Source organism: Taurulus bubalis (genome assembly GCF_910589615.1).
Source record: "Taurulus bubalis genome assembly, chromosome: 2".
Lineage (NCBI taxonomy): Eukaryota > Metazoa > Chordata > Actinopteri > Perciformes > Cottidae > Taurulus > Taurulus bubalis.
The window spans coordinates 25258453-25286429 of record NC_136590.1 but is presented as its reverse complement, the minus strand read 5'-3'; the positions used below and the strand labels follow the sequence as shown (position 1 = coordinate 25286429).

The 27977-nt window shown below is 40.6% G+C and overlaps 1 protein-coding gene across 1 annotated transcript in view; it reads left to right on the top strand.

Annotated features, from left to right (window-relative positions):
• LOC306732840 (polypeptide N-acetylgalactosaminyltransferase 10-like) overlaps window positions 1–27977 on the top strand; it is a gene marked incomplete at its 5' end in the record, with an annotated part of 74280 nt that overhangs the window by 40814 nt on the left and 5489 nt on the right. Inside the window, 4 exons of the mRNA XM_079214009.1 lie at window positions 7268–7453; window positions 9497–9680; window positions 13676–13793; window positions 26204–26311. Coding sequence (XP_079070135.1) covers window positions 7268–7453; window positions 9497–9680; window positions 13676–13793; window positions 26204–26311 — 596 coding nt within the window. The remainder of the gene's footprint in view (window positions 1–7267; window positions 7454–9496; window positions 9681–13675; window positions 13794–26203; window positions 26312–27977) is intronic.

Here is a 27977-nt window from a genome sequence, read left to right as displayed (position 1 = left end):
GAACAATATAACAATTGAGATTGACGTGCAAGTATGCTCAAGCTTGTCATCGTTGGTTTGTCATGACCCTCCCCGTGTTTCCTGTTGCTCACAATGCTGCATACACTGACTCACAACATGCTCAGTCACTCCCCTGAAAACCCTGTTTTAACGAAGAATAAATGCAAGCTGCTGCAGGAGTTGACGGAGTGTGATGGAGTTCACAAGGGCAGTGGAATATTTTGCTGAGGGAATAAACGAGCGGCTCCAGTCTTTGGTGGTATGCCAAAGCCTCATGGGATTAATCCACCACCCTGGAAACAAAACACAGAGCTCAGTGTGCCATGTTGGATCCACTAACACTTTTTTTTAAAGCATTGGATGGTGGATGTGTTTTTTTTTTAGTGATGGAAATGTGTGGGCACTCATCTGATGCTGTGTTGACCTTAGTTGAAAGCATTTCATACATTAGCCCATTTCAAGGATTATTTTGAAATATACTTACAGACATACATCACAATAAAAAAATATAAGTCTGTTTAACACCAGTTTTTACAGAAAACATAAAACTATTATAGCATGGAAGTTCACTTTTAAAATGTGAGAACAGAAAGTGCAAAACAAATATTTCAAGAAAATAATAACCGTTATTATTGAACCACAACGGCACTTGAGTTTGGGCTTTACATATTTGGGTAGCCATTTTTCGTTTGTCTCTCTTCAGTTGAATTGAAGGGGTTAAAACTTCAGTCAATCGTATGTTCAGCTCAATATGCCATATTGTTATAGGCATCAATGTACACTTGACACTGAAACAGCAACGTGTTCATATTTAATTCTGCACACGTTTTGATGCTTAGCTTCCAGTTTCTTTTCCCAATGACTGGTGTTTTCTTCTATTATTATCCAACTGTTGCTCAGAGGGATATTTGTGTCCGTCTGCCCTTTCCAATTTCAGTCTGCTTAAACCATTGTGGAGCCTTTTGCTCTTCATGCACAAAACCAACTAACAATGTCAAAGTAACCTTTGTTTGTAAAAAAAAAACACATTCTACAACGTCAAAGCATGAAAGACGATGTAGAGTCAGCCATCTGACAGTACATCAGCTTTCTTTCAACCTATGAACAGCTGACTATGAAACTTTTGGAGCTTTCAACCACTTTTTAGCTTTGTAGCTTTGTTGTAGTGATGCCTCCAGATGACCCTGAATGACATTGACATCGAGTTATGAGTTTTAAAATGAATTTTCTTTTGCAACTGGAAAACACGAGTGTGGTGTGTCAGCTGACGTCATTTCAGTTCACGGGACATGCATATGCTAAAAATCACATTTTATCAATGACATTTGAACACAGAGCATTTGACAAGAGCCTGAGGCGAGCTGCCTTTCATCCGCTAACCGCTAATTCAGATTTGAGTACTGCCCTGTTTAAGCAGATGAAAGAAGGCCGGGGCCGCTGACTCACCGTCCACAGGAGAAAATAAGTGAGCGACATACTCCAGGGATGGATGAGATGCTGGGAGTTAAGGTGGAGTCTGAATAAATAGCTTGACTTTTTTTATCAGCAAGCTGGTGTGTGATGAGCGATTCATCCCTCTGATTCACGCTGGGAAATGACCCCGACATCCACGACGCCTCAACCCTCCAATCTCCTCCGCTTCACATTCTAATAAAGACTAATGTGTTTGCCGACATCAGCTCGCTCTCATTAGCGTGATTAATTGCCTCCTTGCTTTTGGTAAACATTGTGAGCGGTATTCCAATTTATTCAGTGAAAATTAAACCAATCATAATTAAATGCTCTGATCTCTCTGCCTCACCTCTCCCCATACAAGCTCTCTTCACTCGCGAGGTGAATTCCTGTTGATTAAGTTTGCGTCGTTTCCTGTCATTAGCTGGATGGTGTAAGCATCGCCTTGTGTAGGGTGAGCGCTTACAAAGAGCCGGAGTCGGGCTCGTAATGGTCAGTTTTTAATGGGTTGATTTATTGCCGGAGCACACGGGAAGGGACGCTCGCCTTTTCCACACAGTGTGGTGCCGACCTTTCCATGCCCTCCCGTCCTTGTTGCAATGTCCCACTTTACAGCGTGTAGGTCAGCTGCTGTGCAACACAATAAAAACAGCAACGGAAAAGAAAAATGGCTGACCTTCACAGGACTCAGTGGGAATATGTGAGGAAGAGACGGGGCTCACATGAATCAGAACATTGGCAATGGAGGCTTAGCTTCGGGATTCATTTTTTGATGGTGTTGTTATAGAGGAAGACTTAAGAGATGGAAATAAATGGAGAATGAATGAAAACCGCATCATAAACACTCACGGTTTGATTTTGTTATTTGCAGAACTGATTGCCATTTTGAGGACTTGTTGAGACCTGCATGCATTTGCATTTGCATCTGAACTGAGTGAGAAAGAAATACTGCATCCATGTTCATATTTCTGCCAGGAATCACATATTAAGTCATAACTCAGTCGAAACTTCTTATTTATGTATAAGATATCAGACAGCAGGCCTAGGTAGGAAATGCACGGCCCGCCACTGATATATACACATGTATACACCACATTTACCTCTTGTTTTCATAACCTAAAAGCAGTGATTCTCAACTAGGGACCCGTCTTCAGTGGGTCGCGGGCCTTTGCCTGGGCAAAAATAAATAAAAAGAATTAATATTTTGTAAAAACGTTTTCATCCTGTGGTTTTATTTTGAAGGGACTTTTTTATGCAGTGGAGTGTCGTTTTCTTTTACAGGCTCTGGTTTCAACTTGTTTTGCACTTGTCCCTCCATGTTTTCAGCAGTGTGTGGTTGGGCCAAACCATCCTGATATGGGGGAGACCCTGGGTTTTTAGGATAATTAAATTAAACAGCCTACTTAATATAACATTCACAACTGATGGCGCTGCCTGCATGACAGGAAACAACAAGGAGAATTGAGCGCTGCTTAATTTTCTGTAAAGCACAATGTTTTTCAGTATTTACCTACTGATGAGGTAATCACAAGAAAAGTTAATTTTTTATATATGAATCCTTTTGAATTGCACTTTTGTTTAATTTATTTAGAATTTGTGGAAAAGCTGCTCTAAAGTGTTTGTCATAGATTCAGTGAGTGTGTATTCTCAGTTAAAGTTAGGTCATTTGAGTCTTTTTGAAACTACGCCAACTACTAATGGCTAAAGATTCTGAATTGTTATGAATGTTGTAATACCTCGTGTCTTGAAGATGCACTTTTTGTTTTTATGCAGCTAAATGAGTGTGAAAGGGAATAGTTTCCTCTCTAGCATCGCCACCAGCTGATCATTTTGGTTTATCATTAAACTTGTTTTTGTGTTGGCATACATATACTGTACTATCTCAGGTTCAAACTGCACCATCTTTTCATTAAATTAATTTGAGAAGTTGAGAATGTTCCTCGATTTGGGTCGTAGCTTGTCATTCAGGGGTGATGGTGGGTCCCGGAGCCAGACCAGTTGAGAAGCACTGTTCTAAAGCCTTCCACAACAATAATTATAATATAATAATAATAATTATATAATTATCACCTCACAAAATAACACATGAAAGGAAAAATCTTCAATCCCATCTAAACAAAATAACAAGTTATCTTGAGAGACACCGTGAAAACGTGCTGTGTCTATGACTAATGGTACATCTGAATTTAGCATTGTGATCTTTGACTTGATTACGGTGATGTAATTACAGTGGCAATCACAAGGCTGACAGTACAAAGACAGTTAGACAGTTTTGCTAGAAGGAGGCTTGCATCGTCTCACTGTAACAGAAGGGATCTAATGCAAGCAATTTATATAGCAGGATAATGGATTATCAGCTGTTTAATAATCTTCATAGGGGAGATTTAAATTTGTCTGAATCCCTTTTGTTTCTGTCTCATTAATAAATGCATGTCCATCTCAGCAACAAAAATATGTGTGCTGTTTTGCGTATTTACTGATGCAATATATTTTTCTTTGTATTGTCCTGCATCATCAGTACAGCAACATTTCTTTCTGAAGCTTGTCAGTCTGATTCTCTACCTGTGCAGTTTAATGTTTAGTCTGTAATGTCGGCATTGAAAATGTGTCGTCCCGCAGGCGGAAAATTGAAGAAAAGTTGTGATTGAGGGACCTGTGCAACCTTTGTTGTTTAAAAAGTTTCCCATTCTGAATCTGTCCTTCACTTTTACTGCGGTAAACATCCATCTTGTGCAGGGTAGCAGTGGGCTGGAACCTCTCCCAACTGTCAGCATGCAGTGGGCAAGATGCAAGGTGCACCCTGGACAGGTTGGCAGTCTACCACAGGGAACTGCAGTAACCACTGCATATAAACATATATGCAGTGAATACCATACAATAGACACTCTTTCAAGGAATAACCCATCGCTCACTCAGAACTCAGAAATCACTGAAGACAAGGCATGATTGACGAAGTAGCTGAGTGCAAAATCTTACAGGCAGGAGTTGGAAACCAGGAAGATAGCTAGGCATGGGAGTCTAGACAGTCTGGGAGAGGGTTAATGAATCTGGGCCGGTAATGAATGGCTGATGATTTAATTTAGGTCCAGGTATGGACATGGAAGTTGAGGTAGGTGAATGAGGTGACTGCGGAGCCGATGAGGGTAATAGGATCTGTAATGACAGGAGAGTGCGTGATCAGACAGGTGAGCACAGGACTAATGTGCACACTATTTTGCAGTGCATTGAAATGTGTGTGTGTGTGTGTGTGTGTGTGTGTGTGTGTGTGTGTGTGTGTGTGTGTGTGTGTTCCCCCCTATATATATATATATATATATATATATATATATATATATATATATATATATACATATACAGTGCTGTAGTGGTAAAATTAGAGGTGGGTAAACTATGGATTTTTACCCACCTCAACACAAGTGAAATATAAGGTTTGCTACATGAAAAAATTCAAATGTCACAGATGCGCGAAAATATGCGCAAATGTGCCGAAATGCAAATTTTGGAAACCTCGCCTGAGTTCTCTCTGTACTTTACCTCTCTGACTTTGTTCTGCTTCACTTTTTCAAGTGAAAACATTGCAGAGAGACTGTTCACATATTGTGCTATGATTTGGGAGAGCCTCAGGGCTTAGTGAAGATCATTTCAAGGAGATAATCATCCTGAAATTGCTTTTTTTTATAGGCGGACCTGAAACTTCTATTTTTTCTGTGTTTCAATCTTCATTTACTCTTAGCCAGCAACATATATACTAATATTTACACATCTGACCAAAAGCTCACATGGGTTTCCTTTATTATAACACCAAAATTATTCATATTCATTATAGCCCTTGTGGTACACCCTTTTTAGTTTGGGTGTGCTATTTCGAGCAGAAAACCTAAAAACTGCTATGGGGCTTAAAAGGTTTTAAGAACTATCTAGATATGGAGTCTCCTTTTTACAGTAGTGCCCAGAGAGCCTCCTTGTCCTCCACGTCAGGTCCTGCCTTGCAGGGGCGTGTTCTGGGGTTCATGGCTCCTCTGTGCTTCACCAGCCTAAGCTAAAACATTTCACTTAGCATTTCTCTTAGCTATGTCTAACTGGCTTGCAAATTAGGCTGTGGGGGGATGGGGTTAAGGCGATGTTGTGCAAACCAAAACAACATTTAAAAATGTGAATTGATCTTCTTAAGTCTTACTTTGAACTTGAGGCCTTTTGCGGGCATCTGTGGGAGTGGGAGCACTCGATGGTCTCTTCAAAAATCGCCTGATATCCATGGCTAATTAATCCATTCCGAACAGGTAGGCAGGCAGGCTAATCCACAACGTGTATGTGTTTACATACTTCCTGGATCCTGATTGGTGTCGCCGACGCAGCCGCAAGGCACTGATTGGAGGGTCACAGACCATAATACAGCGCAGATGAAAATGATTCAGACTACAGCGTTTATATGTTCAACAATATGAAACGTAGTCTTAGGTGTTTTAAAATGACACCAAATTTATTTCGGATTATTCCAACTGAAGAATAAAAGGCGCATGGAACTTTGAGGTGCGTAAACGCCACTTAGAGGTGGGTAAATATATATATATATATATATATATATATATATATATATATATATATATATATCTCAAGTCAACCTCTTAGCGTTCCTGTAAAATTTGACGAAAAACACCTATCCAGGTATACCCAAAGTAAATTGCAAGCTGTACTGTATGACTATAAATGGGATTTATGAACTGGAAAACACAATGGGACAATAGCCTGAAGCCTTATCTAGTCTAAGTAAAAAGCAGATATCAATATCACAGAAAATGAATATTTTACACATGTTTTTCTTATGAAATGTCTAGGCTTTTTTCCATTTTGAGACTGAAAATATTCATGATATATATACTATATACCTATTAAAAAGGCTTATAGTCTTGCAAACGTATAGAGGTACTATTTATATAGGCTCTAGATAGAGGCTCTATCAGGAGAAGTCTCATCTCATCAAATTGAAGGCTGTTGGGATTATCTGCACCCCCTCTTGTTTAGACCCCTTTTTTAGGCAATTTCATTGGCTGTACGAAACGCCTGTAATCTGAGCCGTATGACGTGACAGGCTTGATCCACGTAAGAAAAGAGAGGCTGACCCTGTACTTCAATGTAGACTCTGGTTGGGTAATGTAGCCTGTCAGTCAGGACATAAAGCTCCTACTGGTTCAAGTGAGGATTCATGCGAAACGTGAGATTTCAGCGGTCATGTTGATGCGCCGTTTTCCACTGTGCTCTCATGCAAACTTGTTTTGCTCCTAAAATCAAAAAGTTATTGTTTCAAATATTCCAGCTGATATGAAATGATGCAATGCCAGTTCGTGGATATTTATGGATGTAATCACGTGTTTTGGACTAAATCCTTCATGGGATTTTTTTTTTTATTGGACCTTTACGACGTAACAAAGCCGTTTTTGTTGGAATGTTATGGATCAATATGAGGCGTCATCGGTGAGTTGCCTGGATTTTGCTATCGTTTGTTTGTTTGTTGTTGTCTGACAAAAGTCTTGATTGTAGCTGCTGTTTCACCATCAAAACGCTGAAAAGATGCAAAGCAGACAAAGCTTTGTTGTTCATGCAATGACCATGTGATTTTCACGTGGTTGACTGAAAATCCTCTCTGTGATTTTTCCATGGGCATTCGAGGAAATCAAGAAAATGATTGAGGTCGATTAAAAGCGAATAATACCACGTAACTGAGCAATTCTTGACAGCACAAAACATGACACTGATGATCCCACCCTCTAACCTAACCCTCCTGTATCCCTTCCTTCCTCCCGTCCCCTCTGTGCAGAGCACCTTAAGGTGGCGCTGGAGGAGTACATAAAGCGCATGCCGAAGGTTCGCATCCTGAGGACCAAGAAGAGGGAGGGGCTGATCAGGACTCGCCTGCTGGGAGCTGCCTCAGCTAAAGGAGAGGTCATCACCTTCCTGGACTCCCACTGCGAGGCCAATGTCAACTGGCTGCCTCCACTGCTGGGTGAGGAACATAAAAGCACGCGCTGAGTCACACATGAACATTTCCTGTCAAGATATGACACTCGAGCATACATTCAACAACACCGGAAATGTCTTCTTTGTCTACCTTTTACCTTGCCTCAAAAAAACTTGAAGAACCTGTCACCAAAGTATTTCCTGTAAATGGATGATCATCATGGATACTACCAGGCCCTTCTCAACATGTCCTCTCTTTTCCCAACAAATGTCAAAAGTTTTGAAACCTTTAAAACCTTTTAAGCTCGATAGACCCCCATGGGGGTCGTTTTTCCTTCTGTACCTCTATTTCCTTGTGTTCAAAAGTCGTATGAACCCCAAATTAGTTCTAATACTTGTGGTATTTTAGATGTTTTTTTTCAGAATTTTTTTGCAATTTTTATTTTATATTTAATACTTTAAATACCATATTTTGATCAGAACTATGAACATCTAGCATGATTATGAGCAAGATTCACCAAAAATGCCTCCTTGAGTGGTCCCTGAATTTTTCAAACTGTATGGTTCAGGGCCGTAACAACAGCCCACATACTAATAAGAAAATAGTAGGACCTAAAGAATTGGAATCTGCAACAAAAATCACAATAACACAAAGCATTAGCCTGTTAGGAAGGAGTTTCAGTCAAAAAACTGTGTCGTAGTAATTAATTAAACTTAACGGTTACTTTAGTTGTTTTTAAACCATTGGTATCTTCTCATACGGGTTGCGGTATTGTAGCAATTTAATAATAAGTTAATAAACCAAGTGGTTGCGGAGATAATTAAGTTTCCGTTCATAAAAACAAGATTTTTGTTTTTGCGAAAAACAGGCTTGGGGAGGCTGGGGGAGAATGGGGCTTAAAAGGTTAATTATCCCCATTAAGGGGAAGTAATTTACCACTCATGCATATTTCATTTCAAGAGTTTCCTCTTTCAAAAATAACAATTATCCTTCAAAATCTCTTCCAAAAATGTTCTCACTTTTCCAAAAGCTTTCGTTTTTCTATACGTCCTCTCTTTAAAATAATGCCCTGAATCTCAAGGTCCTCACAGCATATTAATGTAACCAACACACACACACACACACACACACACACACACACACACACACACACACACACACACACACACACCACCCCTACTGTGAGACTAAGCGCTTCCTCTTCTGCCTGATGGACCTGCTCACAAACATTCACTTTCTCAATTACCTTACATTAATGACCCATGTGTGGCCCTGCTTCCCAGCATGGTGCCGTCCCACATCGAGCCTTTTTAACAACAAACTTTATGACCCACGTCGCCTCTGTCACGCTGTTACCACAATACTCGGGAAAAGGAATGCGTGTCTGCCAGCGTGTGACATAGACAGGTGGCCGTATGTGTTCGGTTACAGCACTTTGTGACATTGATAATGGAGAGAGAGGGTTAGAAGGCCGTGGCAACATGATGAGTAAAATTTCATTTTACGTGCACCATGTGTGGCATTCAAATGACAACTGTGTAATAATTGGTAATGGTCTACAATTTTGAATTTAAAAGCAGAGGTGGGATAAACTAAATCACTTTCAAGGACCACACACCTAAAGTGCTGCACTTAATCGAAATTTCATCGAGTCAAACCCTCACCCTCAAATTACCTTTTAAAAAGTTTACACTTTGTGTCACAGATGAGCTTAGAAACGCAACTAGACTTGATGAAATACAATATTCAAATGGATTTAAAGCTGTACTTTTCCAAAATATATATGTGGGTGTTTTCTTTACTGAGTCAACACACTGGCTTGTATGACAATTGATGTGTGTCTGACGTGCTGAGAGCTCAGTGGAAAAATGGGCATTGTGCACAAATGAACTAAAACACACATACATTCTTTCTGCCTGGGCTCCCTCTGGCTGTAGATGAAAGACCCACAATACTCAAACACAGACAGACACACAAACACAACTCTAAGTCCTGTAACATTAAAACCTTGTTTCTGCTTTGCTTCACTGAAAAGCGGTGGACCAACTCCTTTTGGACTGAACTATCTGCCACGTCTGTGTCTCTCAGACCGAATCGCCCAGAACAGGAAGATCATCGTGTGTCCGATGATCGACGTGATCGACCACGACAACTTTGGCTACGACACACAGGCGGGGGACGCCATGCGAGGGGCATTCGACTGGGAAATGTACTACAAACGGATACCCATCCCTCCGGAGCTGCAGAGCGACGACCCCAGTGAGCCCTTCGAGTGAGTGACAGACTCTAAAACATGGTGTCTTTGTTGTCATGCTCCTGGAACAAGCTTTACTCCTGACTATGAGGATATGTTATACATCATCCATCCTTGGACTACTGACCACGTATGTACTCAAAAGTCAGGTAAACATTGCTGTCGTGGCCTTTACTCTCTGGGCATCATCACTCTCTCAATTCTCTCCGTCGGTACAGCATTTGAAATGCTCTCAATATCGTATTCAGCACCTTTTTAAATAATACGATTGTGGCAAAGTTGCATGTTTGGGAAGTACTGAGCATACGAGTGGATCAACGAGATATGGATTATGCTACACAAGCTGTGTGAGAGTTTGCAAACTGATGTTTGCACATAGTTCTGCTGTTGTTAAACCTTGACCACATTTATTTAAATAAATGTTTCCTCAAGAATTCAATCTAACATACGGTGAACAATTGGAAATAGAAATGCGGCTTTAAAATGATGCAACACACGACTGCTATATCATATTGTATGCCGATTGACATCTAGAGCACTTACATGATATGCTGGATAGAGGAAGTTGTCAAGTAATACCCCCACCTCGCTTGGATTGGACGTTTCTGATGTGAGCGGGCTGAAAGCCAGTGTATCATTATTTCCTTTTGTTTCACTTTTCTACTGATAGCCGAGCAGGAGGGGTGGGGGGGATCCATGTGTTCGTACAACAGGCAGTACAGTGGAAGTCAGACACCCCCTGAGCAGCCACTTCACTGCTGCACTGCAGTGCTCTTTCAACTGTAGACACTGTGTCAACACATGAATTAAACATTGTGCTCAGTGGTTCTCCGACTCACAGCCACACTGTTGTAGCACATCCCTTTACACGAGGAACACAGACAAGCAGGTGCCAGATGCCCATTCACAAATCTATTTTTACATACCTGCCCCTCATTGCCTCTGGTCCAATGCAGGGGGGAAATTGAGGAAGGAAGACGTGCATGTTTGCTCTAGGAAACAAAGTAGCACCAGTTGAGTGTGAATTTGATTTTCTCCATGCACAATGTAAATTAATATAATAATCCTAGTAATTATAGCTACCCAATGTGTCCTTTTTTGTAACTGCAATATCAGCTTTCTTAATCAACACACAAAAGCTGTTTGCTTCATCCATTCCTTTGCTTCACTTTGTCTCAGACGTAATTAAGTCCGTTCCCCTGCAACGATTCAAACTAGTCCTTTGTGCTCAAATCTATACTAATATAGATTAAGACCAATTTTTTGAGCAATGGTTCATTATTCCAGGCAAAATCAAACAGTTTCATATTACTTTCTTTCAGCCAGTGGGAATCAGGCTCACTGCCCGCACACTTAAATTTGTATTAATACAAAGTCCATTCAATTATTTTACTTATTACTACTTGCTTGCCCAAAGTATGTGGACATTGCGTTCAATAAATTAATGGTATTTTAGACAATAATGTGCTTTACTGCTACAGTTTGGTAAAGGCCTTTTCCTGTTTCAACATGGTAATGCCCCTTGCACAAAGCCAGCTCTAACGGAAGGTTTGTTTCCCAGTTTGGTGTGATAGACCTTGACCGGCCTACGCAGAGCCACGACCTCCACCCCATCCTGCACCTTAACAATAAATTGGAACACCAACTGGGACCCAGGCCGTATCGCTCTCACATAGTGTCTAAACTCATTACTTTCCTTGTGTCTGGATGGGAACACAATTTGGTGGAAAGCCTTTCCAAAAGAGAGGAAACATCACATAATTTCCCATGATTTTGTAATAATATGATGAGTTAAAAAACATCTGTGAAACATGCCAATATTGAATAAAGAACATTATTGTCATTGAAAAAAGGTAATTGGAGAGATGATGACAAGTTCATCACACAGCAAACAATGCCATTCATTTAGCACACATGTGTATCGTTTAGCTGGCAATTTAGAGACCCATCCAACAAATAGCAGGCACAGCAAACATATTCTCCCCCCTCCAATTTTGTTTTACTTTAATTACATCTATGACATAGAACAAGGCGGTTTGGCCCAAGTGATACAGATATGTTAAAAGAAAAAAAAAGATAATGTCGGAGGGAAGTACAGAGGTGTTTGTTCAGTTATCTGCTGCTAGTGGATTCGCTTCATCCTTTCACCCTTGGAGAAGAAAAACAGCTGAAACCCAGCTGTTATCACCACGGGACTCGTGTCTGTGCTCACAGCTCATGAGGCGTGGGAAGCCCCGGAGTGTTTCTCACTGCTGACAGTACAGTAGCTGCCCTGTTTGCCATTTAATTGATCCTCCTCGGGGACGACTTTGGCGAGAGCAGAATACCTGCTGGCTGCCTGCCTCTGACTTCTACGTGATGAAAAGCTTGTAACTATGACAACCCGGTGTATCTGCAAGCATGTATTGTGATACATCTGCACCAAAGATGGGGTATTTGTGGATTGGGGGCCGGGGGGCGGGGGGTTGAGCTGTGATTGATTGTTAAGATCAGTGTGACATGAATTGGATCAGAGGAAGGCACGTGGTGGTGGGTTGGGTTCCTAACAAGAAATCACATATAGTCGTGTGTCTGCACCTGCTGCCCCAATTTTGTCTGCCTCAGGTGTGCTGCCGCTACAATCAAGCACTGTACGGCGGTAATGCCACCGCTAACAAGCCTCACACTTGGCAGCACAGAGCCTGTCACAACAGACAGAAGCCACAGTGCTCTGCATTGGGTTAATTGGTTCTGCACTCTTCAGTGCATCTTCATTATCTGGTGAGAAATAGCGCCACCGTAAATACATGAACTCTGACTCATTGTCCGTGTCTATGTGTGTTGCTTTCTCGCTCTCATTTTGACTCTCATACTTTGTCATTTGAGTTTTTGTAATCACGTCGGCTGGAAAGTTTGTCTCGCCCTCATCATGGCAGACAGCAGCTGCAGTCAGCTTTGGATTTAGAGCAGTTACAGTGGATTCCAACTGAGAACCGGGGTCACGGCAAAGAACTAAAAACCTCTCAAACAACACCTGCAGCACAATTTGCTGTTATGCCTGCCATCCATATGTTCTCATTGCTTCGTCATTATGTTGCTCATGCTACTTCCAGTGAACATATTGATAACATATTGAATCCATCAATCTCATAGAAATAGATTTAGCTGCCACAGTAATTTGAAAAATTCCTGCCATTCATACATTTGGACTCTTTCTTGCTGTGTCTCCTTTAAAAGGGACACATTGGTTTTATTTGCCGTTTGCTTTCTGGTTGAATTCGGTACATCATGGGATAAAGAACCTGGTTAAGGTAAAACCTACAAATTGGACAAGAAAATATTGGCTAGTATGTGTAATTATCATTGGGATACATCCATAGCTCCCCATCCAATTACATTCATATATTCAAACAAAAGATCACAACGTTTCTTTTTAATAGCAATAATTGAGCACAAATATACTTGTCTAGACCTTTACCTTTAAAATGATTGTTAATAACATCATTTTCAGCAAAATAATCCTTTTTCAATTTCACAATAATTATGTATGCAGCTTAGGTCGAAAACCCATCAGCTGTCAGTCTGATGCCGGTTAAGCGTCTGGAGGCGAGAGGCTATATTTCTGAGATAGCCAGCAGATACTCGAGCCAAGACTTCCTTCAAGCTTCAAGGAAAAAGTCCATTTCAAATCAATATGCATCTGCTCATGTCTGCTTCTATTTCTCTCTTGAGAAGTTCCACCTGTCGACATTTTGATATTTCAGTTGTTAGAAGTGATGCTTTCTGATATTCTCCTTGCTTTCTCTGCCCATTTTGTTCCTTTGACTCCAAACAAGTGCTGAGTTCAAGTATCTTGTGAGTTGTTGTAGCTGTTTGAGAGTAACTCTTACAAGTATTTAGATGTTTTCTTTTGCCAGATGAGAAGTGGGGAGCGCTGCAGCCGCTCTGCATATACATGTTGTGGTTTTTGGGTGCAGCTGTTGTACAAAATGTACTACAAGTATTGAGTGTGTGTTGTATGTTGTGTCCCGCAGCTCACCAGTGATGGCCGGTGGACTTTTTGCTGTAGATAAGAAGTGGTTCTGGAAGCTGGGAGGATACGACACCGGTCTGGAGATCTGGGGAGGAGAACAGTACGAGATCTCATTTAAGGTAACTATCACTCCCTCCAGGAAATACACGACACCTTGTGGTTCTTTTGGTACTGATGGATTATTTATTCTTCAACTCGCCTCTGTCAACATCACCGTCATCACTCCACCGTCGAACTGTTTAAAGACATTTTAACATACAAAACAAGTTGGCGTTCACTTTACACGATAAACAGTTTGCACGTAAATATGCGCGACGGACTTTAAACATAATGAACATACCTCGCTGGCTGCACACTACTGAGAGGGAAATGGGTCCACTTGGAAAACAATAATACCTTAAATTAACACCTTGTCACTTTAACTTATAACTTTCAGCTTTCAACGGAGTAAAACTTCTCACGTTGCACATGTCTTGGAGCTTGTCACAACTAAAAGCGTCCCAGCACAAACATAGGACGTAAAAATGGTTCCTATCACATGTAAATAGAAAACAAAATCAATTTACAAGAAACAAGTTGTACAAATAATAATACAGTAAACAAGCATATTCAATAATGACAAATAGTATTTATGGCAGCCAAACTCCCACCAAATCACATCTTTTGGGATTTCATCTCACAAAAATAACCATGACATTTATTCTGCTTCAAGCAGTAAAACCGTCTTGTGTACAGGTCTGTCAAGATAGACTGGCTCCGTGGTGCGTTTTCCCTGGTTATCTAAGGTTGAGTCACTAATAAACAGTTTTAACTTTCTGACTCTTCCATCAGCGCAAGGGTACACCTGTGCTACTCTTGTTAATCTCCATTGATTTCGTGGAGAAACATCCTCTTGTAGGATGACAATGTTCGCATTTCTCTTATCCTTTTGCCATTTCTGTCTTTGCTGAAGATTAATGAGGTACTCCTTCTTCCACCGTGTCCAGAATTCATTTGCCAAGAATTGTACCTGGTGCCATCTCTTGCGTAGGTAGAGATCCTGACTCACAAACTGACCAGGAGGGGGAGTTGTTATCTTCGACTTCATCATGAGGATATGGTTGGGCGTGAGAGGTTCAAGACTTGTTGGGTCATTTAAGTGCTCTGTTGTCAGAGGTCTGCTATTTACAATAGCTATCACTTCATACAGAAAGGTTCTAAGTGACGCACTGTCAAGTCTTTTAGCAGATTGGTCAAGGATCGCTGTTAGAACGCTTCTGATGGTCCTAGTTTGTCTCTCCCATACACCTCCCATGTGACTTGATGATGGGAAGTTCATTATAAACTCACATCCATGTTCCTTTATCTGTTCATGATCCAGGTCCTTCATTGCATTCATGAACTCTCCCTTTGCGCCAACAAAGTTGGTACCTTGATCACATCTCAACTGTCTTACATTGCCACGTATTGCGATGAATGCACGCAGTGCATTGATGAAAGCGTCTGTCGTGAGATCGTCAAGCATTTCAATATGTATGGCTCTAGAACACATACAGGTGAAAAGAAGACCATATCTTTTGAGTTCCTTTCTTGCTTCTTTCACATAGAATTGTCCGAAGCAGTCTATGCCACTATGTGAATGGAGAGGCTATTTCCAGTCTTTCTTCTGGCAAGTCTGCCATCTTTGGTTCCTGTGTGTTCCTTCTATACTTTCTGCATGTTGTGCATTTGTAAATGTGAGAGGCAACTGCGCTGCTGCATCCTGTAACCCATATTCCATTGGATCGCAATTCATTGACAGTTATTCCTCTTCCTTGATGATGTACCTTTTCATGGTAGTGCTTGATGAGTAAAGAAGACACATGACTTGCCTTGGGTACGATGGCAGGATGCTTGACATGTGGATGAAGAGCAGATCTTGTCAAATGTCCTCCCACCCTGAGCACACCGTACTCATCGACAAAGGGACTTAGTTTGTGTAGCTTGTTTGTTTTGTCTTTGGGTTTTACTTCCTTGCATTGCTTTATACTTTTGATTTCACTGCTGAATGCTTCCGTTTGAACCAATTTGATGATGAAAAGCTCCGCTTCCTGCCTTTCCTCAACACTTGTGGCTTCACTTGTTTTAGGTTTGAGACCCTTGATTTGCTTTGCATGGCGCTTAAGACGAGCAATAGCTTTGACAGCTCTTTTCCAGTCAGAAAACCTTGTCAGGCGGTCTAACAATGTCCTGTCTTCTTTCACTTTGGTGTTGAGTACCTGGGCCTTTCGAAGTTCTGGATCGTTGTCAATGACCTCACTCACTTTGACATCTTCTATGGGCAGCTCTCTTTTCCACAGAAAATCTGGCCCATTAAACCAAGTTGAAGCAACAAGCTGATCTGCCTTTAGTCCTCTTGAAGCATGATCCGCAGGATTATCTTCAGAACGTACAAATCGCCATTGTTTTGGATCTGTAGTGGACTTGATTCTTTGGATTCTGTTGGCCACAAAGACGTGGAACCGTCTTGCGTCATTGTTTATATATCCAAGGACAACCGTCGAGTCTGTCCAAAAGTGTTCTTGAAGACCATGTATTTCGAGCTCATTTCTGAGCACAACACTTGTCCTTGCTGCTACCACTGCTGCAGATAACTCTAGCCGTGGTATTGTGGTCACTTTGGTGGGGGCAACACGTGCCTTCCCCATGACTAACGAACAATGGACATCTCCATTAGTGTTGACTGTTCTGAGATAACTACACTCCCCATAGCCTGTGACGCTGGCGTCTGAGAAGTGGTGAAGCTCATACTGTTTGACATCCATGAAGTTTGCTGGAATATAGCACCTTTTGATCCTTACATTAGACAAGTGTTGTAGATCTTGTAGCCACGATTCCCACTGTGTCTTGAGCTCCTCTGAGAGTGGCTCATCCCAACCGGCCTTGTCTCGACACAATTGTTGCAATATTTGCTTTACCAGGAGAATGAAAGGGGCTATGAACCCCAATGGGTCGTAGATGGAAGCTACTGTTGATAGTACTCCTCTTCTGGTCAATGGGTGTTCCTTGACTGTTACTCTGAACTGAAAGTCATCAGAGGACACGCACCATTGAACTCCAAGAGCTCTTTCCATGAGCGGCTCTCCCAAAGCCATATCAAGGTCTTTCACACTTTCAGCGCACTCTTCTTTTGGTATTGATTTCAATACATGCTTGCTGTTGGAGATGAACTTATGTAGTCTTAGCTTGCCTGTGCTACAAAGATCTCTCGCTTCCTTGACAAGTTGGATTGCCTCAGCCTCAGACGTTACACTCACTAGTCCATCGTCAACATAAAAATTCGTTTGGATGAATTTAACAGCGTTTTGGTTAAATTGATCCTGACCTTTAACGGCCAGATGTTTGAGCCCAAAATTGGCACAGCCGGGTGAGGAGGCTGCCCCAAACAGATGGACTTTCATCCGGAAAGTTGATGGTGGAGACATCAGGTCACCATTCTCCCACCATAAGAACCTCAGGTAGTCTTGGTCTTCCGGCCTTACATGGAACTGATGGAACATTCGCTCCACATCACACATAATAGCAATCGGGCCCTTGCGAAACCTACAGAGAACTCCCACCAAGGTATTTGTGAGCTCTGGCCCAGTAAGAAGGTGGTCATTCAATGACGTGTCTTGGAATCTTGCTGAGCAATCAAAGATGACGCGTATCTTCCCAGGCTTTTGAGGGTGGTGTACCCCGTGGTGGGGAATATACCATGCTGGTTGTTTGTTGAGTTCTTCTGTGGGAACCTTCTCTGCATCACCACGAGCAATGATATCTTTCATGAAGTTCATGTAGTCTGAGCAGTATTTCTGGTCTCTCTTGAGCTTTCGTTCCAAGCCGATTAGATGCTGAACAGCACATGACTTATTATTGGGTAGATTTGGTCTGGCTTGTTTGAAAAGTAAGGGCATTTCATAATGACCATATTGTTTGTGATTGATTTTATCTCTCAGCTTAGTCAAGAAGTGGAGATCTTCCTGAGAGACGGTTGCATCTTCTTCAACTCTTTCTCTGAAATCTGATTCTAGCACCTTAATTATGTCATCTGGACTTAAGATTTCCTTGATCTGAGTCTTGCAAACATAGCAAACTTCACCTTTGAGCTTGATTGATGATTTTGGTTCAGGTGTCACTTTCCTTACAATGATGCGGTGACTTACTCCAATTGCATCACTGTAGTGCTCTTGTGGGTCACCATAACTCACTATACTCCAACCTAGATCTGTTTTCTGAGCAAAGGGTTGATTTTCTTCTCCACATACGACTTCTCTAGGCATTAGCGCTTGTGGGCAATTGTACCCGATTAGCATACCAATTTCACATTCCTTTAGCGGTGCAATTTGTTCTGCAAGATGCTCCAAATGAGGCCATGCTTTAGCGGTCTCTGAAGTTGGAATGTGTGTCCGATTTGCAGGGATAAATTCACGAGTGTACGTTGTTGCCACTGTAATCTTCATAGAGGAGAATATCCCTCTTATTTGTAGGTCTTTGAGTCTTTTACAGTGTACAATTGTCTTTTTTGACGACATTGTAGATAGTTTCAGCCGTTTCCGTTTTCGTATCTAGCATGTTTGCCACTTCCTCAAGAATGAAGGAAGAATCACTTTGTGAATCTAGCAGAGCGTAGACAAGAACTTCCTTACTTGAATCACTTTGCGTTGAGACATAGACAGGTACTATCGTTGAAGTCTGTGTAGCATTGCCATCTTGGACAACTCTGTTGGATGTGGTTTCCTTGATAACGTCTTGTTGTGTTGACTGTAGCTTTCTTTCTTTGCCGTAACGTAGTACTTTAGATGGTTCTTGTTCTTGGTGTGAAGATCTTCGTGTAGGCATGTGGGATGACGTTTTGAGCAGGTGTCACAGACCATCCGGCTACTGCAGCTCTTGGATTGATGGCCAAGACTTAAACATCCGAAGCACAGTTTCTCACTCTGAATAAACTTGACTCGATCAGCTACTGTCCTTTCAATGAATTTGAAGCACTTGTGTAAACTGTGTCCTAATTTCTTACATAACACACATGTGACTGTGTTTCTTTCACTGGTGTTAGTTGTGAAGATCTTGGCACCTACAGTTTGGTTCTTGTAGGGCACCGTGGTTTGGTTCTTGAGCTTTGCTTTATCGGGTTCACATTCCCGTAATGCGTTGTAGAATGTTATAGGGTTGCACGCAATACTAGCTTCCATTGACAAGAATGTCACAAAGTAGATAAAGCTTGGGAACCTACTGTGTTCCAGTTGGTATTGTGTGGCTCTTCGGCTCCATCTGGTACTTAACCAGTCGGGTAGTTTGGCAGCTAGTTTTTGATTCTCAATATCATCATTAAGAACCTTTAGACTCTCATTGTGAGCAATTGCAAATTCACAACTACGTAGAAAGTCCACACATTTTCTTAAGTCTGCACTCTCCTTAGGAGCTAATTTTGGCCAAGCATGTAATTTGTCTCGGAAAGCTTTGGCAATCACAAAAGGCTCACCATAACGGTCCTTGAGGAGGTCCCATGCTGCATGATAAGAATCTTCTGAATCGATCAGGAAATAACCTTCTACTGCTTCTTTAGCTGCTCCTCCCACATATTTCAGAAGGAAGAAGATTTTCTCTGCAGTTGGATTATTCTTTCTCTCAATCAGTGTCTGAAAGGAAGACTTCCAATGGTTGAACTTGAGTGGATCCCCAGTAAAGATTGTAGGCTCTGGAATTGGAAGCCTATTTGCTGATATAGCTTCAGCCAGGACTTTCACAAGCTCTCCTGTGTCGTTGTGAATCACACTTCTTGGAGCCACATCTCTTAGTGTTTGTGGGTGCTGATATGCAGGGTTCACCTGATCAATTGCTTGCTCGAGCAGAGGCAGCTCAGACTTATGTGGAAGAAACCTTTGGTCTGGATACAACTCATGTTCATCATAGACTTGAAGCCTTGCTCTGGCTGCATTCAGTCTTTTTATCTCCTCCAAACGTCCAAGCTCTCTTTTCAAGTCTTCTACAGACTTTTTTCTTGCAGCATTCTCTTCTTGCTGTTTCTTTAAGAGCAAAGCTTCTTGTCTCTCCTTTTCTATCCTACATTCAGTCTCTTCTCTTTCATCTTGAAGACGGCAAGTTAATGCAGCTGCTTTTTGTTCTGCAACTATCTGCTTGTCCTCAACTTCCAGTCTTCGCAGTTTCTCTTGGTGGCATCTTGCTCAGCCATAATCTTCAATACAGCTTTGGTGGCTGCATACTCAGCAGCGGCTTCTTGTCTTTTAACGGAGAATAAATTAGAGCGAATGGAAATAGCCTTAGAACACTTAGAGTCCGAAGATGAAACACTGGAAAGAGTAGATGCGAATACAGAGCTTACATCTGGCCAAATCAGTTCCTCCTTTGTTCCTTGAATTTGAGACTGCGCATTGTGTACGACAATCTTTGTGACTGATGTACATTTATCCAGCTTGCGGCGCATCTCGTGAGCTGGGCTGTCAATCTTTCGATATTCTTCATAAACATTATTCAGTTCCGATAACTCTCTTTGAATACTGATGATGTGTTCTTGTAGGATGTTACTGGGATCCTGTTTTTTAACTGATTTCTTAGCTAACTTAGTTAAAGCTTTCCAGCGGTCATAAATGCTGTCAAAGCGAAGTAGTAGATGCTTGGTTTTTTCTTTCTGAAATTCTTTTCCTTTTTCCGTTAATGTATGGGCTCTTTCACTTCGTCGAGGCTCTTCAGACTGTCCGGCTTCTTCTACAACGCTAGACTCATCTGTCTGCTCTGTTTCTACTACTTGTTCTACGAGTGCTCCTTCATACTGACTCTCTTTACTTGTTTGTGACATCTTAAATTATTTGAAAGTGACCTGTACACAATCCAGTTGTCTTAAATAAATTGTGCAGTTTACAACAAACATTTTACAAAAAAAATACTCAAGAGAATAGGATATGCCAAGTTAGGTTACTTTCTTTTAAATTAACCCTTCAGAATAAAAGTGGGCATTATAAAGACTTGAAATCTTGCAGAATCACTCAAAATAACAGCTTTCTTAAATGCACACAAACAAAAAATTATCTTTCCTTAAATATATCAATTACCTCTTTTTTAAATGAATGACCAATATCCATAAATCACTTACATTAATGTCTCTTAATATCTTGTTAAACACCGTTATGTTCTTTGGCTGCACACAGCCCTTTGTAATCCTTTATATTTTTTCAATCCTTGTGTCACCTTTCAGAACACAAACTTAAGTGTCTGATTTACAGACGTCTTCATGAAAAAATGGATGAACGTGTGTGAGTCCTTCAACGTTGAACAGTGGCTTATCTGTGATTCCATCTTGACGAGCTGTCTTGCAGAGCAGGCCAGGAAACGGTCGCAGGTTCGAGTTCGACTATCACTCCCTCCAGGAAATACACGACGCTTTGTGGTTCTTTTGGTACTGATGGATTATTTATTCTTCAACTCGCCTCTGTCAACATCACCGTCATCAATCCACCGTCATACTGTTTAAAGACATTTTAACATACAAAACAAGTTGGCGTTCACTTTACACGATAAACAGTTTGCACGTAAATATGCGCGACGGACTTTAAACATAACGAACATACCTCGCTGGCTGCACACTACTGAGAGGGAAATGGGTCCACTTGGAAAACAATAATGCCTTAAATTAACACCTTGTCACTTTAACTTATAACTTTCAGCTTTCAACGGAGTAAAACTTCTCACGTTGCACATGTCTTGGAGCTTGTCACAACTAAAAGCGTCCCAGCACAAACATAGGACGTAAAAATGGTTCCTATCACATGTAAATAGAAAACAAAATCAATATACAAGAAACAAGTTGTACAAATAATAATACAGTAAACAAGCATATTCAATAATGACAAATAATATTTATGGCAGCTAAAGTAACAATGATCAAATCCTAAATGTAAATTCCAGTTAAAGCCAGTTTTCCTCAATTTTGTGGACGGGATGGTAAAATAATGTTCTTTAATGTTCATAAACTACTGGCTAATTGAATGCACATTTATTGTACACATTAACAGATGACATTTTTGGAATTTACTCTGGATCCTGTAACCAGTCATCCTGCCATCGGGGTCATACACGTAATTTTAATAAAACATGTCTTTTTGGAAATTAACTATGTTCCCAAGTAATGCCATTATCCTCTTTTCTTTAGGTTTCTGTCACAACTTTGATGAAAGCTTCCTGTGCCAGTTCACTTAGGACTTAATTTGCTTCAAAACTAAAAAGATGATCTCTTTGATTTTTCTTTGAGAGTCCGGCTTTATTTTGAATGTTCCCCTTCAAATTCATTAGAATTATTCCCTGGCCGCTTTTTTCCCACATTGTGGAATAGAATGAGAACATTATTCTTTTCACCTCCAAGAACAATATGTGTTGACAAACTGATTAAAAAGCATATAATGTCCCTTTTTGGTTATCCTGCAGATGAGTAAGGAAAGCAGAGATTTGTTCACACATTTATAAGATTGGCAGTGTTTCTATTCCATCCCACTCCAACCTGAAGCCTGCTCCTTGGAGCCTGTTGGGTTGCTGACCTCTGACATTCATGCTTTGGGTTGCAAAAGAGAAGAAAATTCCCCAATGTCCATCAAAAACATCACCTTCTATATTGTTATTGTTACAAGAGAATCATGATATATGTTTCATTTCCTTTTTCCTAACAGTCATGATAGCAATCTCTTCCTAACCTTCACCAATTTGTTTTTTAAGCCTTAATCCAACCAAATCTTTGCCAAAGCAGTGGACATTCATATGAATTATATTTTAACAGACGTTTGTAACAGTTGTTGGAAGATTCTGCGGCGTCCTTGTGATAGTCTCAGATTAAAAAATACTTATTTAGATGCCAGTGGTGACTGTTGCTAGTCCAGACATCATCAAATTAGCTGAAGAACGGCTTGGGAATCTTCTTTTCAGCAACACGCCACATATTTTGTGATCTTGCAAACTCATTTCCAACACAATGTCTTGGAGGTATATAATGTAAGCACGACACAGCCTCTTATTTTCCTAGTGTGATGGCGGTGGCGGTTTCAACGTTTGAAATCTGACGCTGAAATATAAATCAATTCCCTAAACCTAAAGCACCTAGTACAATTTGACTACTTTACACTGTGACGCAGGAGTATAATTCCACTTTAACCCTGAGAATGCAAAGGATAACTCTGCGCTTGAGCAAAAGGTGAGGATTTCCTTAATTTAAATCTGAAACGATAGGCCTCAACTAACTTCATCCGAGACCCAGGGTGGAGACTTGTGTGCAAAGCTCTTACATTTTAATACTGTTTTGAAGCTTTTCATAACATTTAAGTAATTACTGAGAAAATATCCCAAACCAAGGTTATTATTTTGGCCAAGATTATCAAACCATTAAATGTTGCTATCAGCACATTCCTAGCTGTGCCTCTTAGCCTACATTGTGCCTACAGATATTCAATTTGGTTTCCTTTTTATTAAGATCCCCATTAGCTGATACAGAGCAGACAGCCCATCTCCTGAGTAACAGGCTCTCATACTAATCCTTACAACCACACTGCTGCTCCCAAAGACAGCCCGGCCCTGCTCGCATGTGACACACAATCACTTCATTCACTGGCACAGTTAATCTAAAGCTCCATCTTGGTCACACAAGTATGGGAATATCAAGCATTTCCAACTCATGCAGGGTAAATAATCTCAGCACATACAGGCACAGAGTGAACAGAGGCAACATGACATCACATGCCAAACAAGGAGATGGAGCAAGGCACATAACTGACGGTGGATTTTTCAATACCGCCCTGGGCAGATTGGAGTTTCAGTTATGCGAACATTCCTCAGAGACAGCTGCTCTGGTGGCAGAAATAATTACTCTTCCATGGAAGGCGCCACAAAAAAAGTAGGTATGCTGTATAAAAGTAAGCTAACTGGCAAATAGTTGGTAGAGGAAAACTTTTCTCCAAAAGCATGCATTGAAAAATAAATGATCATCATTTTTTTATTCAGAACTTTAGCAAGAATATTTTTGGATGAGTAGTAGGATAAACGTTCACATATTGGCCAGTGGTATGCTTGATTTGATCATGATATAATGCACCAGCCTTTTGGTGTTTTGTTTTTTTGCCAAAGAAAACATCAACTTTATTGTTCATGACATGAAATATGTTTGCATCAAGTTAATGACCGACTGTCTGTATTGCCATCTGGACCAGATGTCGAAGCAGGCAAACACAAACAAAATGCATGTTATCTAAAAAGCATATAGTCAGTCATTCCGATTTGGTACCAAGCCAGGACGAACCTTGAAGATTTACATTTCTGTTTTTTTTCCCTGACTTTTTGTTTATTGCTGCCAGCCTTGGTTTGGTCATCACTATTCATGCAGTGGAAGGAAACAGAAAACAAGAGCCACTGACATACAGTATATACTGGATTTATGTTTTATTTATCCAAAGGCATCAATAGAGACAAGTTTTAGTTGCACTTTTAGTCAATGCTGGATTTTTTTGTCTTGCAGCAATATGTTTTATTCATGCAGTTGGAGTGAATTCTGTAGTTCTGTAGTTTCTCTCTATCAACTGATCTGAGTTGGTTCACTGGTACTGGAACTTTATCAGACCAGAGAGAGACTGGTAAGGTGGCACGGGTCAATGAGGACTTGTCTGCTGTGTCTGGATGGTTCAATAGCCTCATGCTATTTTGGGATTAAAATCATTCCCATCTCAAACTCAATGCAAGTTACAAACAATCAAATTAAAGTTTGAATAAGAAAAAGCTTGTATTGTAGGTTGAAAAGGTTTTCAAATGTTGACTTGGAATTTCAATGTTATAAATGAAGCGTTCAACTATTATGTACAGCCCTAGATAGGTTTTATTTATTTATTTATTCATAGCCATTCATTAATCCTGAAGGACATTATTGTGCCAGAGATTGCTCAGAAATTACAACAACATACAAATAAAGAGAGTAACAGTATTGTGTGTATTAGAAGTAATACTAATAAAAGTGTCTAATGGGATAACAATAAACAAAGAAATATGATGAATAGCATGAGCATATTCAAATTGTTTAGTTGTATCCCCCCCATATCATTTGTGTGTATGTATGTATGTATGTATGTGTATATATATATATATATATATATATATATATATATATATATATATATATATATATATAAGCTTAAAAAAGGCTACCATCCTATTAGGCCAGAAGACAGCGCATTGCCTTCATCTGCATCCATTTTGAAATGCACATAAGTTTCATCAGTATTTACATTAGTCAGTTTTGCTCTTTCATCCTCAGTATAATGTTTTTAAATGTGCGGCAGGAACACAGTGGGCGAGGCCATCTGCTTACACCTGTAAATGCATTGGACAGGAGTTTGACGACTGCCTTTCACACCTCCTCTGAACTCTGCATTGCACGAGCTTAACACCTTGAAATCATATGTATATTTCATGTACCATTTTTCCTGTTGATGTTCTTGAACTCCCAGTAGTTTCAACCTGCCTCTAGCCTTCAAATAGCATCCATCTTATTTACATAATAAAGGAGTTCACTCTGCTGAAACAATTTGGACGCCCTACACGCTTGTACTTAGCTTGTTTGTTTTCATGTTTTAAATCCAGCTTTTCAATTCCCTACTTTTCATTTTGCTATTGTCGTTAAAACAAAACCCATTTTTCCATCTCGCCTGCTGTCGCTAAGTCTTCCTTTCATCGTGATCCTCTTCATTGCCTCCCTTTCTTTCTCAAGGTTTATTTTCAACGTTCCAAGCCAAGACAGAGAATCATGACTGTTGTCTTCATTATAGTTGGAGGATCAAAAAATGAGGAGCCACTGCCGGATGTGTCGGTTATGTGAGATAGACAAGGGAAAGGAAAATAAGAGATAAAATAACACTCAAGAAAGGTTTTTTCTTTACTTAAGAAAAACACATCAAGGTGCTTAAAATATTGAATTCTCATTGTATGACTTCAATATTTCAAAGAAACAGCATTACTTATTTTCCTGGAAAGCATTTGCAGTCAATATGTGTTGCAGTCGCCATTGTTTCTCCCATATCAGCTCATTTTAAACATTGTCATAGTATTCTGTGCCAATGAGTCTTTTTCTCATCTGAACCTGCTGCTCAGGTGATATCAGGTCACCATCATGATGAACATTTGGTTTTTGTGTCTTCTCTTCTTTCTCCGTTATCCTGCAATTTCATCTTTATTGCCCTCCCTCCAAATTCCCTCCTCTCTCCTCTTGGTCTCCCAGGATTTATAAGCCTGTTAGAATCACTGTACTTCATGCCTCCTTTATTCTTGGCCATCACTCTCCTGCTCATCTCGTTGATCGTCTCCTTCCTAACCTTCCTCCTTCCTTTCCGCAACTTTCTGTCTTTGAAACTTAAGATGGACAAAGCGTCTATATGCAATAGAGATCCGTCTGATGAAAGAGTTCTCTCTCTCTCTCTCTCTCTCTCTCTCTCTCTCTCTCTCTCTCTCTCTCTCTCTCTCTCTCTCTCTCTCTCTCTCTCTCTCTCAGGTGTGGATGTGTGGTGGTCGAATGGAGGACATCCCTTGCTCCAGGGTAGGACACATCTATAGGAAGTACGTCCCCTATAAGGTCCCCGGTGGGATCAGCTTGGCGAAGGTAATTATTTACACTGTGCCTACAATATGCCGCCGCAGTTCATGAGAAAATACAATTCAGCAGATCAGATTTTTTGTGTACCATAAAAGTCTGATGCAGGGGTTCAGTGTCGCATCACCCTTTTTTACATCTGAGACACAACACAACAATGGACTACATTATATTTTAAGTAGGATTATTCTCTAAGATTGCAGGGCTAATCAAAGCATAATGGATCAGTGTTGGCTGTTTAAAGGCTGATCCACTCAGCTCTCGTGAGCTCAGGTAGCATAAACCACAGGATGCACTAGGTGTCTGACACTCCTTTAATAATCTCCACCACAGTGGAACCGACAGTATTTGTAATGCTGTTCGTGCTTTTGTTTTTGCGATATTTCTCAGGTGCACCACGATGGTAAACTCCAGTTTAGCTGAATTATATTATTCATCATGAAATTAAGACCTCAAATCAAACCTAATATTTCAAAAGGTCCATATACTGAGAGTAAAGCACACAAATGTATTTCCTTTTTTTTATTGTAAAAAATTAAATTAAACCAATAAACAATTAATGTAAAGGCCAAGTCATACGTTCAGCATCCGCGTTACTGATGTGTGCGGCGAGCCATTCAATGTCCGCTGTGGTCTGCGTAATGTATTTGTCATCATTCCAGCCTTTTTATATTGCATTTCTATGTTGTGCCTTGTATTGGCCAAGATAAAAATAACACTCTTCCGATAATGCAGCTCAATGTTGTCTTTTTTGTTTGTTAGTCCCTGCAAGATGTTTTTAATGCAGGGATGTAAAAAAAAAAATACTGTCCTTTCGACGCCCCAAGCTTTACCCTGGTGACATTGTTGGGGGGTTGTGTTTATCATTGTGACATATTTATGATTCATGCTTACATATTGCTTGATGTGAAACCACATACATTTCAGCTCAGGAACTATTGGAGTACAGGGATTTGGAAATGTAATCTTTCACAAGCAAATACAAACACACATGCACCGACACTATAAGAACGATACGTGTCCTTGAACTGCGCCGAACAGTGAAGCTGGACTAAAATTATGCATAACTGGTAATCACAAGCTTACGAGAAGGGCAAATGAACCTTTGTCTAATGAGGTTCAAGTGCAGAAACATGAACAAACATCAATACTACACATGTGCAAACACATACTGTATACTTACGCACACACAAACACACATCGCCATAATGTGAGCTAGCCTTTAAGTGGTTTAGGGTATAAGGGAATGCCAGTGTTTTTCGTTCAAATGTCCTCTACTAAGTAGTCTCCTCCTTTCCTTGCCAAAAGCACTTAAAAGTCAGTTCAGCATTTACGACCAAAAGACCACCAGATGAGAGGCAGCAGGATGCCGTGTATCCACTATCTACGGTTTATAGCGTTTGCAGGTGTTACTGTGAATAATGAGCTTAAGTTTCTTTGTTGCTTATATGCTTCAAAGTACCTCCACAGAATGAGAAATGGTCTAAAAGAGCTAAATCATCTGGAGCATTGCCTAAAACTGTTCATTACGTATGCGTCGGCTGCAGCTTGGAACTTGGCTCGGTATGCGACGGAAAGGCACCGGCCTTTGTTTTGACTTTTTATTCTGACCAGCAGCCTTTAAACTGAATCCTCAGGGGAGTGCTGACAGTCCTAAATGAGCCTGACCTTGCAG